This window comes from Erythrolamprus reginae, chromosome 13 (genome assembly GCF_031021105.1).
Source record: "Erythrolamprus reginae isolate rEryReg1 chromosome 13, rEryReg1.hap1, whole genome shotgun sequence".
In the NCBI taxonomy this organism is placed as follows: domain Eukaryota; kingdom Metazoa; phylum Chordata; class Lepidosauria; order Squamata; family Dipsadidae; genus Erythrolamprus; species Erythrolamprus reginae.
Window position 1 is genome coordinate 12,960,699 of NC_091962.1, and position 12,459 is coordinate 12,973,157.

The following is a 12,459-nucleotide window of genomic DNA, read 5'->3' on the forward strand; positions in this document are numbered from 1 at the left end:
CATGGTTGATATAAAGGAGGAAACATCCTGAGGGGCAGTTTATTGGGAAGCGTCCCTGGAACGAGAGGATGGCCTACCATAATGGCAGGTTGTGCCATTGTGAAACAACAACAACAACATTAGAAAGTGCAGCATTTCTGTTGGGCAAACTACTCCCTGAAAGGCCTGCTTGGTTTCTACTTGTTACTCTTTGACTATCAAGTAAGCTTTCTTTGAAAGGAAAAGTAACTCAGCCCTCGTAGTAGCAATCATTGTTTTGTGTTTCTAATATGGCTGCTGTTTGAACTTGGATTGCTTTCCTGCTGGGCAGCATCGTGATCACCAGCAAACCTCACGGCTTTCTAGCGCCCCTCCGCAAAACCTACATGCCTTCTAACACTGACGGTGTGGTCTAGCTCAGAGAGACCCAAGGACCCCACAATTCACTTGTATTTTAGAAGGTCCATCTTCACACTTTTCCTAAAATATCTGGGCAAAACACCATGGTTTCCCTGTGGCAAGGCCTTCATTCCTTAAGCGTCTCTCTCCAATAAACTTACCCACCAAACCATCATGCGGGGGACACATTTACGTCCAAACAACAACAAAAATCAGACTGCTGATTTTGATCTGACAGCTATGATTTTAGAAAAGGCTTCCTGCTGAACAAAGAATTGCAGAAAAAACAATTGCTGCCAACCTGCCTTCCATTGAGGTCCTGTATACTGCACAAGTCAAAAAGAGGGCGGGGAAAATATTTACCGACCCATCTCATCCTGGACACAAACTGACTCCTACCCTCAAAACGTCGCTACAGAGCACTGCACACCAAGACACAAGAACAGTTTTTTCCCGAACGCCATCACTCTACTAAACAAATAATTCCCTCGACACTGTCAGACTTTTTACTAAATCTGCACTTCTATTTCTACTAGTTTTTCTCATCATTCCTATCACCCTTTTCCTCCCACTTAGGACTGTATGACTGTAACTTGTTGCTTGTATCCTAAGATTTTTATTAATATTGATTGTTTCTTCATTGCTTATTTGACCCCTATGACAATCATTAAGTGTTGTACCACATGATTCTTGACAAATGTCTCTTTTTCTTTTATGTACGCTGAGAGCATATGCACCAAGACAAATTCCTTGTGTGTCCAATCGCACTTGACCAATAAAATTCTATTCTATTCTATTCTAAAGAGGGAAAAGAAAATAAGACAATCCTGCCTCTAAAATGGCAATGAAAAAAGGCGCTGCAGCCACAGTCGTAGCCCAGCGCAGACAATACCCAGGGATAACAGGTGGTGACTATCCAAGAACATCTGGAGAACGATAGCTCCCCTGCTCTTTACAAAATAATGGGAGGGGAAGAGGGACCCCACTCTCAACAGGCCAACAACATAAATATTTATAGAGAGTGAAAGAACTGGGGAAAAATGGGACATGAGAGCAAGAGAGATAGAGAGCGTGCAGGTATTTAGACTTTCTCTACAAAATTTCTATTTTAATGTCACTGCTCTTAAAGGACGAGGTATGAATTTTGGTTGGACGACTTACATACTGGAATTGTGACAGCTGAAGAACCAGAGGGTTTTTTTTTTTTTTTTTTTTTTTTTTAAACTTTCTGCCTTCCAACAATAGCCTGGAGTTACAGGTATAGCAGATAAATCATTCGGCTAATTTTAGCAACAGTTCGTTCTGCAGCAGAGGTGCCTGCTTACATGGTAAAACACCAGCTAGAGGCATGAATTATGGAACTATCAAGAGTCACAAGAAGCCGTTGGGCGCATTTTGCCAAGTTGTTCAGTTATGGTATTAAAACACCTGGGTTTTCTGATGTTTTTATGCACGCTAATTCTCACAGGATCCTCGCACATACTAACACATGTTTTCAAGCTATATTTTAAAGCATCAGCAATTGAATGGGTTCAAAACTGCTCGTACCATTAAGTCATGCTATGAAAAGGAATACAAATACCTGAATTTTTTTTTAAAAAAAGAATATTTTCTCCCACAGCTGGTTTTGTATCCATTTAAAAATTCATACAATCCTTCTACAGTACTATACTATACTCTATTAAAGAAACTGGTAGGAGATCACATGTAGTTCCAGCTGAGAAACATTATAGAATGACTGTAATGCAAAGGGTGGGTTTTAAAAGTCCAAATACTTGTTAAATACATAAAAAAATATCTTTCCTCTACTTCAGGGAAATTCGTTTTTCACGGGTGGTCTTGGAACGCAAACCCTGCAAAAAAGGAGGGATGACTGTATTTGGAATCTAACTTTATTTTGTAGGACTGAAATTCAAAGGAACTTTATGATTTAGGGCAGCAACAACAGACATCGAGGCCTCTCCAGCTCCATTCTCAAGCTTTATAATGGGAACATTAATTTCAAAAGCATTTTGCAGGGCTTTTGAAAAACATTTTAAGCACACAAATGAAGAAGGCATTCGAGAAACGCCACGATGGGATTACTTGAATAAGAATACACTGATGGATCCTGAAAGCGGAGGGGAGCGAGAGAAATTCTATCCAATCGGATGCATCTGAAACCCAGGTTCGCAAAGACATGAGGATTCGGGTGAGGCCGGAATGAACGCAGGTCGAATTCTGAAGGTGAACCAATGTCACCTGGGAGAAAAGGCGGAATGGAGTTTTAAACATCACCGCACACACACACTCAGCCTCTACAGGACAATTTCTCACTGACCTTCAAAATACAATGTTTATTGAAATACGGGCGTTGGGAATCTGTTGTCCCCAGAGAAATGACTGGTATCTCTAGTCATCTATACACACACACACACACCAAAAAAACACCCCTCTTGCAACTCCGCAATGAATTGATACACCTGTCTTCTTTACACTTTGTTTCTCCTCTTACAATTCCTACCTGCTCTGGTTACATCCACATACCTTCCTTGCCAGCGAGGCCTACGGTTTATGCATTTAGAAAACCAACATGCAGCCTGAGAAGCATCGTTGCTCCTCGATAATTATGAGGACAGCTGGGCATACACAGGGTTTATAGTAAGAAAAGCAGAATATAAACTTCATAGGAAAAGAAAATTATCTGAGGGCTTCGAACAGCATGCAGGGTGGTTTTACCCCCGCGTCCACTCTGGACAGATGATTCAGAGGCCACTGGCAGAGACCAGGACCAGCCCTTTCTGTTCAATGTCTATGGAGATTCTCGGTTGTCCAGGTCACACGGTGGTTTTTCAAGAGGCAACTGGACATCTTTGATAAGTGTCCAGTTGCCTTTGGTGGAGAGGGGGGAAGCTCCATTGAGAGCCTTTCTGATCAACAAACCCTGATAAACTATCCAGATCTGAGGCTACATAACTTAAGGGTTAAAAGCCTGCACTACAATTCAAGAATTTTGTCCATTTAAATCTCAAATTTCTGCTGAACTTTGCTGGAAATCAGCATTTTTCTTAGGGGCTGGTTTTGGACCCCACAACGTTGGGAGAATACCAACCAACCATGGCATGTTATAAGGACTGCATCAAGATATACATGTGGGGCTACCACATCTTAAAAAACAAGAGGACTGGCAATCGAAGGACATGATCTACAAAGAGATTGGCATGCATCCTTATGGGAGGGAAAGAATTATATAATTATTTCCAAAGACATCAATTAGGAGATGCATTCATGGGATGCATTGGAGGAAAATTAAGGAAATAAAAATTCTGTGATGGATCACAACTATGGAAGCATTGGTCTATCCAAGTGTCATAGATAAAATAGTTACATATAATGAACTACTAGACGAACAAGGGAAGTTAAAATCAAATCAAGAACTACAAACAATCAAAATAGACTGGGGGCCCTACTGACAGATCCAAACAAAATATAAAAAGGATTTAGAGCAATATGGCTTTTAAAATGAACAAGAAATTGATAAAAATTCTAACAGGTACAGATGAAAAAATGATTACTAAAGTATACAATTGTTTACTAAACTGTAAAAGAAAGAATGATCGCATGAGCAAAAATTTTTGGGTATAATATTGAATTAGAGTACAGTAGTACCTCGTGATACGAACCCCTCGTCCCACGAACTTTTCGAGATACAAACCCAGGGTTCAGGATTTTTGTGCCTCTTCTTACGAACTTTTTTCACCTTACAAACCCACCACCACGAACACCGAAGCCGGAAGTTCGGCAAGAGTTCAGTTTTGGCGTTCGGGTGGCTGCCGAGAAGCGCCACCGCCCGGCTGTCACCTTTGCAGAAGAGCTGCAGAGCTGTCGGCCGGTCGGGAGGCTCAAACGGAAGTGGGGAATCCCAATAGGGAATTCAATGGGCGGAGCTTTGAAGTCACGGAGACGTCCTTCCTGGCCAGCTGAAACGTGGACTCCAGGAAGGACGTCAAAGCTCCGCCCATGGAATTCCCTATTGGGATTCCCCACCTCTGTTTGAGCCTCCTGACCGGCCGACAGCTCCGCGGGCCTTCTGCAAAGGTGACAGCCTGGCGGCGGCACTTCTCAGCAACCTCCTGAACCCGAACCTTTGCCAAACTTTTCGGGTTCAGCGTTCAGGAGAACGCAGAGAAGCGCCCGGCTGTTTCAAAAGGTGATAGCTGGGCGGCGGCACCCAACAGAGCGCCGTTTTTGAGATTAATCCGTTTTACATTGTTTCCTATGGGAAACATTGTTTCGTCTTACGAACTTTTCGCCTTGCGAACCTCCTCCCGGAACCAATTAATTTCGTAAGACGAGGTATCACTGTACTGGGAACAAATTTGAGGAAAAAATTATAAAATGACAATGAAGGCCGCATATAATGAAAACATAATTAAAATATTCTATAGATGGCACCTACTACCAGCGAGATTGGCCAAAATGTATTCAACTATACTGCCCAACGGTTGGAAATGCAATCATGTACAAGGGACATTCTACCACATGTGGGGGACATGTCCCAATGCAAAGAAATATTGGAGGGAAATTAAAAATTGGATTGAGGAAGTAACAGACCAAGAAATTGAGATGAATAAATAATAATAAAATAGAATAACAGAATAATAAAAAATGGTATTAGAAAAGAAATGTATTACATTATGCAGCACATAATAAAAGCAGCGAGAATTACATTCGCTCAAAACTTGAAAAACGAAAAGAACCCCTCGAATGCAGTGATCATAAAAAGGTGCTAGAATGCGCAGAGATGAATAAATTAGTGATTTAGTTTGAGAATTGAGAGAGAGACGAAACAATGTATTACAAAACATGGGACAGATGGTATGATTGGCCTGAAAAGAGCATTAATGTGTAAATTGATATAGAAAGAAATACTAAAATGTGATGAACGTAATTTTAGAATCCAACTGGTTGTAAAACAATGCATAGCGTGCATAAAATGGACAGATGTATATAAAAATGTTCAAATGGAAAACAATAGCCTCAATTACAAAAAAATGAACAGACGTATATAAAAATGTTTAAATGTAAAAACAATAGCCTCAATTACAAAAAATGCAGAATTGACAAAGAAATTTCCGATATTGCAAAGCTGTATTAGTGGAATTTATTTTTGTATTAACATTAAATTAAAAAAAGGAAAGGACAGGACCCCCCCAAACCCACTGGATGGATATCCAAAAGAGGATTTAAACTCAGGTGAGACTCACCTGCTTCGCAGATCCTGGATCGTTCTTCTCCTCACCCATCTTTCCAACTTTCTGCACCTTCCTGGGCTGTTTAATAGTGGTTTTTATGGCAGGGCGACAGACATAGTTTTCCAAGTTCTTGGGGGGTTTCTTAGTTCTCTTAGCCTGGAGGCCAATTTTCAGTTTTAAATTCCCTTCAGAAAAGTTTGTTTCCTTCACAGAAAACTGGTGCTGGGCATCGGACAGGCTCCCCTCTTTCCCCGCCTCATCGCTCTTCTCCCGGCCCCTCCTCTTCTCCTCCTCTTCCTCCTTTGCGCTACCATCGACCTCCGCTTCTCGCCTAGCTCCCGTGGTGCCCGCAGAGGGGCTCTTCCCAGAAAACCCTTCAGAACCAGAGCCCAACCCTAACATAGCAGTATGCTGAGGGTCCATCCCAGTTATGTGCCGTGGCAGAAAGTCTTCTCTTTAAAAGATGGCAGGCAGGCGGTCCGTGGGTTGCTCTTCCCGGACGTTGGTAGCCAACATCTTCTCACTGTTAAAAGAAAGACAGGGGACAGAATGATTTCGCTTCCGAGGGCAGAGATTCAGAATTGTGTTAGGGCAGAACCGAAGGGGGGGGGGGGAAATAAATTGGAGCCAAGACTTACATGCACTCCAGTTGTCCAAATACAAAACGGTATTAGCTTTTCATTTATGAAAATTTCAAAAAGAAACACTTAAAAGAAACACAGTGCTTCAAGCCAAACGTTTCCTGAGATGTCCTATGAAAAGGAGGAAGATTTGTCTCAGACAAATCTATTTGTCATGGATTTCACACTATTTTTCCTGTTGCCTGTGCCACCTCTGGACGAGATGGATGGCACATAAATCCAAACAAACAAACATCTTTACATCTACCTATTGTCTCCGATTGGCTTCTTTCAAAGACTATTTGATTGATGAATGAAGGCAAATATATTATTTGATTCAGACAGGTAATCAATCAAGTCAGCTGAGTCCTCAGAGAGGGGCGGCATAAAATCTAATAAATTATTATTATTATTATTATTAATTTATTAATTTATTTATTTAACCGTAATAAATTACACCATTGGGAATATCAATCTTCTTATCGCCCCCTTACTGGTTTGGTCCTCCAGCCCATTGCTGAGACAACAAGAGGAGGAGGAGGATGGTCTGGGAAAATTCAGCCCCAATTTATCTATTTGTCAAATTTATTTGCTGCCCATCTTGTGGTTTCAGGAGAGCCACCATCCCTAAAATTGAGGGTGCTTCTAACTGTCTACAACAAGAGAGGACAGTAGTTAAAATTTAAGAACATCTCAAAGAGTAAACTCCCAATTAATAGGAGGTCCAGGAAAAAGAGAGATAATCATAATAACCCTGGAATTCCCCAAACCGGCCAAAATGTTTTTTCATTCTCTCAAAACACATTACAAAAATTTTACAAAAAAATCCCTTCCATCAAACTCTGAACAAGTCAACAAGAATTGATGGACAGCGCAACTGGTGAGTTGCTACTGGTTCGCACCGGTTCGAGCGAATCAGTAGCAGTAGTGGCGGGAGGCTCCGCCCACCCGCCCAGACATCATTACAGATCATCTGCAAGCGAAGCGAGTGTGCGTGAGCAGACATCTCCGAACCAGTAGCAAAGGTAAGTGATACCCATTACTGGCGTTGAGTATTTAGATTTAAGGTTGATGAACAAAGGGATGAAAGTTATCACAAAAGGAAAACAAGGAGAATCCTTATTATCTGATGATAACAACTACAGTGGTCCCCCGATTATCGCGAGGGTTCCGTTCCAGGACCCCTCACAATGATCGGTTTTTCGCGAAGTAGCGGTGCGGAAGTAAAAACACCATTGTTTTTACTTCCGCCGCAGCAGCGAGGAGCCGAAGATTGGGGTTTCCCCGCCGTCCACGCAAACTCCTCGCTGCTGCCGCGCCCACCGCTTGTCTTGTCCGCCCGCCGCTTTTCCGCCGCCTGCCTGCCCGCGCACCCGCCGCTCGCCCGCCCTTCGCCCGCCCACGCCGTTCGCTCGCGCCGCTTCCCAGCTGAGTCCTGAAGCCAGAAGGCAAAGGCGAACTTCCGCGTTTGGCTTCGGGACTCAGCTGGGAAGCGGCGCTGGGGTTTCCCCACCGCCCACGCAAACTCCTCGCTGCTGCTCGCCCGCCCTTCGCCCGCCCACGCCGTTCGCTCACGCCGCTTCCCAGCTGAGTCCTGAAGCCAGAAGGCAAAGGCGAACTTCCGCGTTTGGCTTCGGGACTCAGCTGGGAAGCGGCGCTGGGGTTTCCCCACCGCCCACGCAAACTCCTCGCTGCCGCTCGCCCGCCCTTCACCCGCCCACGCCGTTCGCTCGCGCCGCTTCCCAGCTGAGTCCTGAAGCGAACTTCCGCGTTTGGCTTCAGGACTCAGCTGGGAAGCGGCGCTGGGGTTTCCCCGCCGCCCACGCAAACTCCTCGCTGATGCCCGCCGCTCGCCCTCCCGCCAGCAAGAGGGGGAAGACCCAGGGAAGCCCCCCAGCAGCTGATCTGCCCGGCGCCATCTACGCATGCGTGGCCATAGAAAAAAGGGCGCGCATGCACAGATGGTGTTTTGACTTCCGGGTTGAAAAATCGCGATATAGCCGTTCGCAATGATCGGGATCGCGAAACCCGGGGGATCACTGTAAAGTAAAAGTGCTTAGCTGTAAAGTTTTTGCTTCAGGGACAAACAGAAGGAAAGCTTCCTTCTAGATGAGGGGAAAAAAATGACCTATGGAGACCAGCTTTAGTAAAGTATATTTTATTCCCAAGTTGTATAATAACATGACCGTCCTGCTCTTCCCTGGGTAGGGTAGGGTAAAATAACAAAGATGGAAGGGACCTTGGAGATCTTCTAGTCCAACCCCCTGCTTAGGCAGGAAACCGACTTCAGACATATAATGTTGGATGTATTTTAAACCTTAAACAGCACTCCTTTTCTTCTCTTTTTTAGTAACCTAAATTGACCAGCTAAATGATCTGTGGGAACGTACATACGACAACAAAAATTAACAATCTTTATAAAGCTGTCTGGGCAAGATCTGCGGAGGAATTGCTCTCCAGGGCAATTCTATAAACAGGTTAACCTGATTGTCAAGAATCTCTTTCGCCATATAGGAGCCAAAGGCTACATTTAAATAAAAAATTAGCATGCAAAGCACATGTAATCTGTCATACGTGATGATATATTATGGTGCACGGACACGCCGAGAAACAGTGATTGGCTGAGAGTTTTCCAACATTTGTATATCAAACAAAACACGTTGTGTGTTTATGCATGAGAGTGTGTGTACATTGCACACTCTGTGCTACTTCTCACAAATGAAATATGTCTTAGGCTGAATACATGGCAACACTGAGGTGATTTTAAGGAATCAATCTTCGGCTTGAAGGAGCCCTGCAATAATTCTTGGAAACCAAATTTATTTAGCAACCCTCCGTAAAAGTTTACAACTATGGAAATGTGTGGTCAAGAGTTTCATACACATTTTGCAAGGTTCAGCCATCTGAATTCCTATCATGATGATCCAAAAAAAGACTTTTTATAAATAGATATCTAAAACCAGAAGTCTACACACATAGACACATGGTGAAACAAACAAACACAGAGAAACACATCGCAATTAAGAACAGGAAGATGTCGTCGCCCAAATCAAAAATTCTGGAACTGTACCACAAATTCCAGTGTAAACACTGGACTGACAACACTGATACTGACAATAAGGATTCCATGTGTAAATTCTCCTATTGCAATTTATCGGTCACCTGGCCCTGGGCACTATTAATTAAAAAAAAACAAAACCCAAGCCCAAGAGTGTGAACAAAAATCCCAAAAGGAAAACCTACAAAATTAAGCTATGAAAATGCAACTGACTCAGGCAAACTCCCCAATGTGTTTTGTTGGGGTGGCCCCCTTCTCAAAATCCTTTGCCAAGATAGGGAGACTCCCCACCCCACACCTAACTAGAGATCGAGTAGCTCTCTTAAGCCATCCTCTCTCGTATATGTAGGTATCATGGGGATGTACTGTGCATGTAGGTGTAGAGCTATACACCCATGCATTGATGAGATGCCCACCTATACCATTGGGAGTACACATAGGTGTACAGTATATAAACCTAGGGGTGCAAGCATAACGTCCCCCCATAAAGGTGTGCATATGCAAACATAATATACACATCCATGATGCACAGCCTATAACTGCACAGTCCTAAAAGACTGGCAAGTAACACTCAGATAAAGAGGTGCACATTATAATATATCCCCCCCCCAATAAATGGCTGCACCTACAAACTTAATAGACTCAGATAAAGCTATGCATGCACTTCTAATACACAGAAACATAGAAGACTGAGGGCAGAAAAAGACCTCATGGTCCATCTAGTCTGCCCTTCTACTATTTCCTGCATTTTATCTTAGAATGGATATATGTTTATCCCAGGCACGTTTAAATTCAGTGACTGTGGATTTTCCAACCACGTCTGCTGGAAGTTTGTTCCAAGGATCTACTACTCTTTCAGTCAAATAATATTTTCTCATGTTGCTTTTGATCTTTCCCCCAACTAACTTCAGATTGTGCCCCCTTCTTGTGTTCACTTTCCTGTTAAAAACACTTCCCTCCTGAACCTTATTTAACCCTTTAACATATTTAAATGTTTCGGTCATGTCCCCCCTTTTCCTTCTGTCCTCCAGACTATACAGATGGAGTTCATGAAGTCTTTCCTGATACGTTTTATGCTTAAGACCTTCCACCATTCTTGTAGCCCGTCTTTGGACCCCTTCAATTTTGTCAATATCTTTTTGTAGGTGAGGTCTCCAGAACTGAACACAGTATTATTCCAAATGTGATCTCACCAGTGTTCTATATAGCGGGATCACAATCTCCCACAATATCACAATACACAGTAAAAGTGTACTGACATAATACACACACACACTGTACAACTTGCTCCCCTAAACAGGTGCACACTCAATCCTAACAGACCCTCGCATGCACTTCAAGGTGTGAATGGAGAGGGGGGTATTCACATGCAGAGAGTCAAATGTGTACATACAGACCTAATACACACCTAGATAAACCTGTGCTCACACACCCCATACAACCCTCCCGTCCATAAATGGGTGCACACACAAACCTAACAGATGAAAGTGCCCATGCATACCACAATATAAATACAATAGACATATTGATACACATAATGCACACATAAAGATGTGCTCGTATAACACACACACACTATGCAACACCCCCACACACAAACAGGTGCACACCCAGCCCTAACAGACTCACACAAACATGCACTCACACACATGGCACTTAGGTAAAGGTGTGCATACACTCAGGACACTCCCCCCAAAATAGAGTCCATGTGTGCGCACACATACACAGAGCTAATAGATAAATTTCACCACAAACACACATGCACACAAATACTCAATGCACATATTGATACACATACACCCAATGTACACACAGGCTCAGATACAAGTGTGTGCGCGTGTACACACACACACATTTAGGTAAAGGTGTGCACGCCATAAACAGTGTGCGCGCATACACACACAAACAAAGCTAACAGACTCAGACCAAGGTGTGCGCCCAAACCTGATACACACTCCGGTAAATTTCAGCAAATACACACACATACAAATATTCAATGCACATATTGATACACACACACACGCACAATACAGGCACAGGCTCAGATACAAGTGTGCACACACACCTCACACACACATAACATTTAGGTAATGCACAGGCTTGGGACACTCCTCCATAAACTGTACACGCACACGCACACACAAACAGACACACAGAGCTAATAGACTCAGACTAAGGGGTGCACACACCCCTAACACACACTCAGATAAATTTCCGCACATACACACACACACCTACAAATACTAAGTGCACATATTGATACACACACACAATGCAGACACAGGCTCAGTTACAAGTGGGCACACACATCGCATCACACACACACACACACATTTAGGTAAAGTATGCATATACTCAGAAACTCCCCCATCAACCGTGCGGGCACACACACAGAGCTAATAGTTTCAGACTAAGGTGTGCGCACACACAACTAACACACACTCAGATAAATTTCGCCCCCCCCTACGCACAAATAATGCCCCTATTGATACTGGTGCGCTCACCTACCCCACACGCCCGCGCCCCCTCCATGCATCCCCTCCCCTTTCACGAATGTGTGGCACACGGAGACCTCCCAGGCTGAGATACAAGTCTGCACACAGACACACACACACACACTGGCAGAGGATGGCAGCTCAACCCCACCGGCCGCGCTTGGGATGCCAACCTTGTAAAACGCCCCCCCCGCTCCTCCTCCCCCTCCCCTCAAAAGCGGGTTTTTCCAAAAAGCCCCCCCCTCCCACGAAGTCTAGGCCTAAGCGAGTGGCTCTTCGCTAGTCCCCCCTCGCCTTCCCGGCCTCAGGAAAGTCTTGTCGCGGGGATTTGCTCACCTCGGCCTAGCTGTCAGGGCGGTGACACGGAATCCCCCCCCCTTTGCGCGCGCGCTCTTCTCCTTCCCCCCACCTCCCCCTCCGCCGCCTCACACTCACCGTATCGCGGCCAGGCCGCCGCCTCCTCCCGCAGGGCCCGGATGGCGGCTGTTGGGTTGCTGGAGCCGGGACGCCGGGCGGGCAAACGGCGGCCTCGGCCTGCCTCCTTTTTTTCGCTCGCCCCTCACTCTTGAGGGCGGCCGCGGATCCAAAATGGCGGCAGTGGCGGCGGCGCTCTGGCCTCACAGCGCGCGCCTGCGCGCTCCTGCCTCGCGCTCGAGCGCGCCCTTGGCCACGCC

General features: G+C 44.7%; 1 protein-coding gene across 1 annotated transcript in view; it reads right to left on the reverse strand.

The window, feature by feature from the left end:
• The window catches only part of ASH1L (ASH1 like histone lysine methyltransferase), an 81,094-nt gene extending 74,979 nt beyond the window's left edge, over positions 1-6,115 (reverse strand). Inside the window, 1 exon segment of the mRNA XM_070766388.1 lies at positions 5,625-6,115. Coding sequence (XP_070622489.1) covers positions 5,625-6,035 — 411 coding nt within the window. The 5' untranslated portion in view covers positions 6,036-6,115.
• Positions 6,116-12,459: the final 6,344 nt, after the last annotated feature.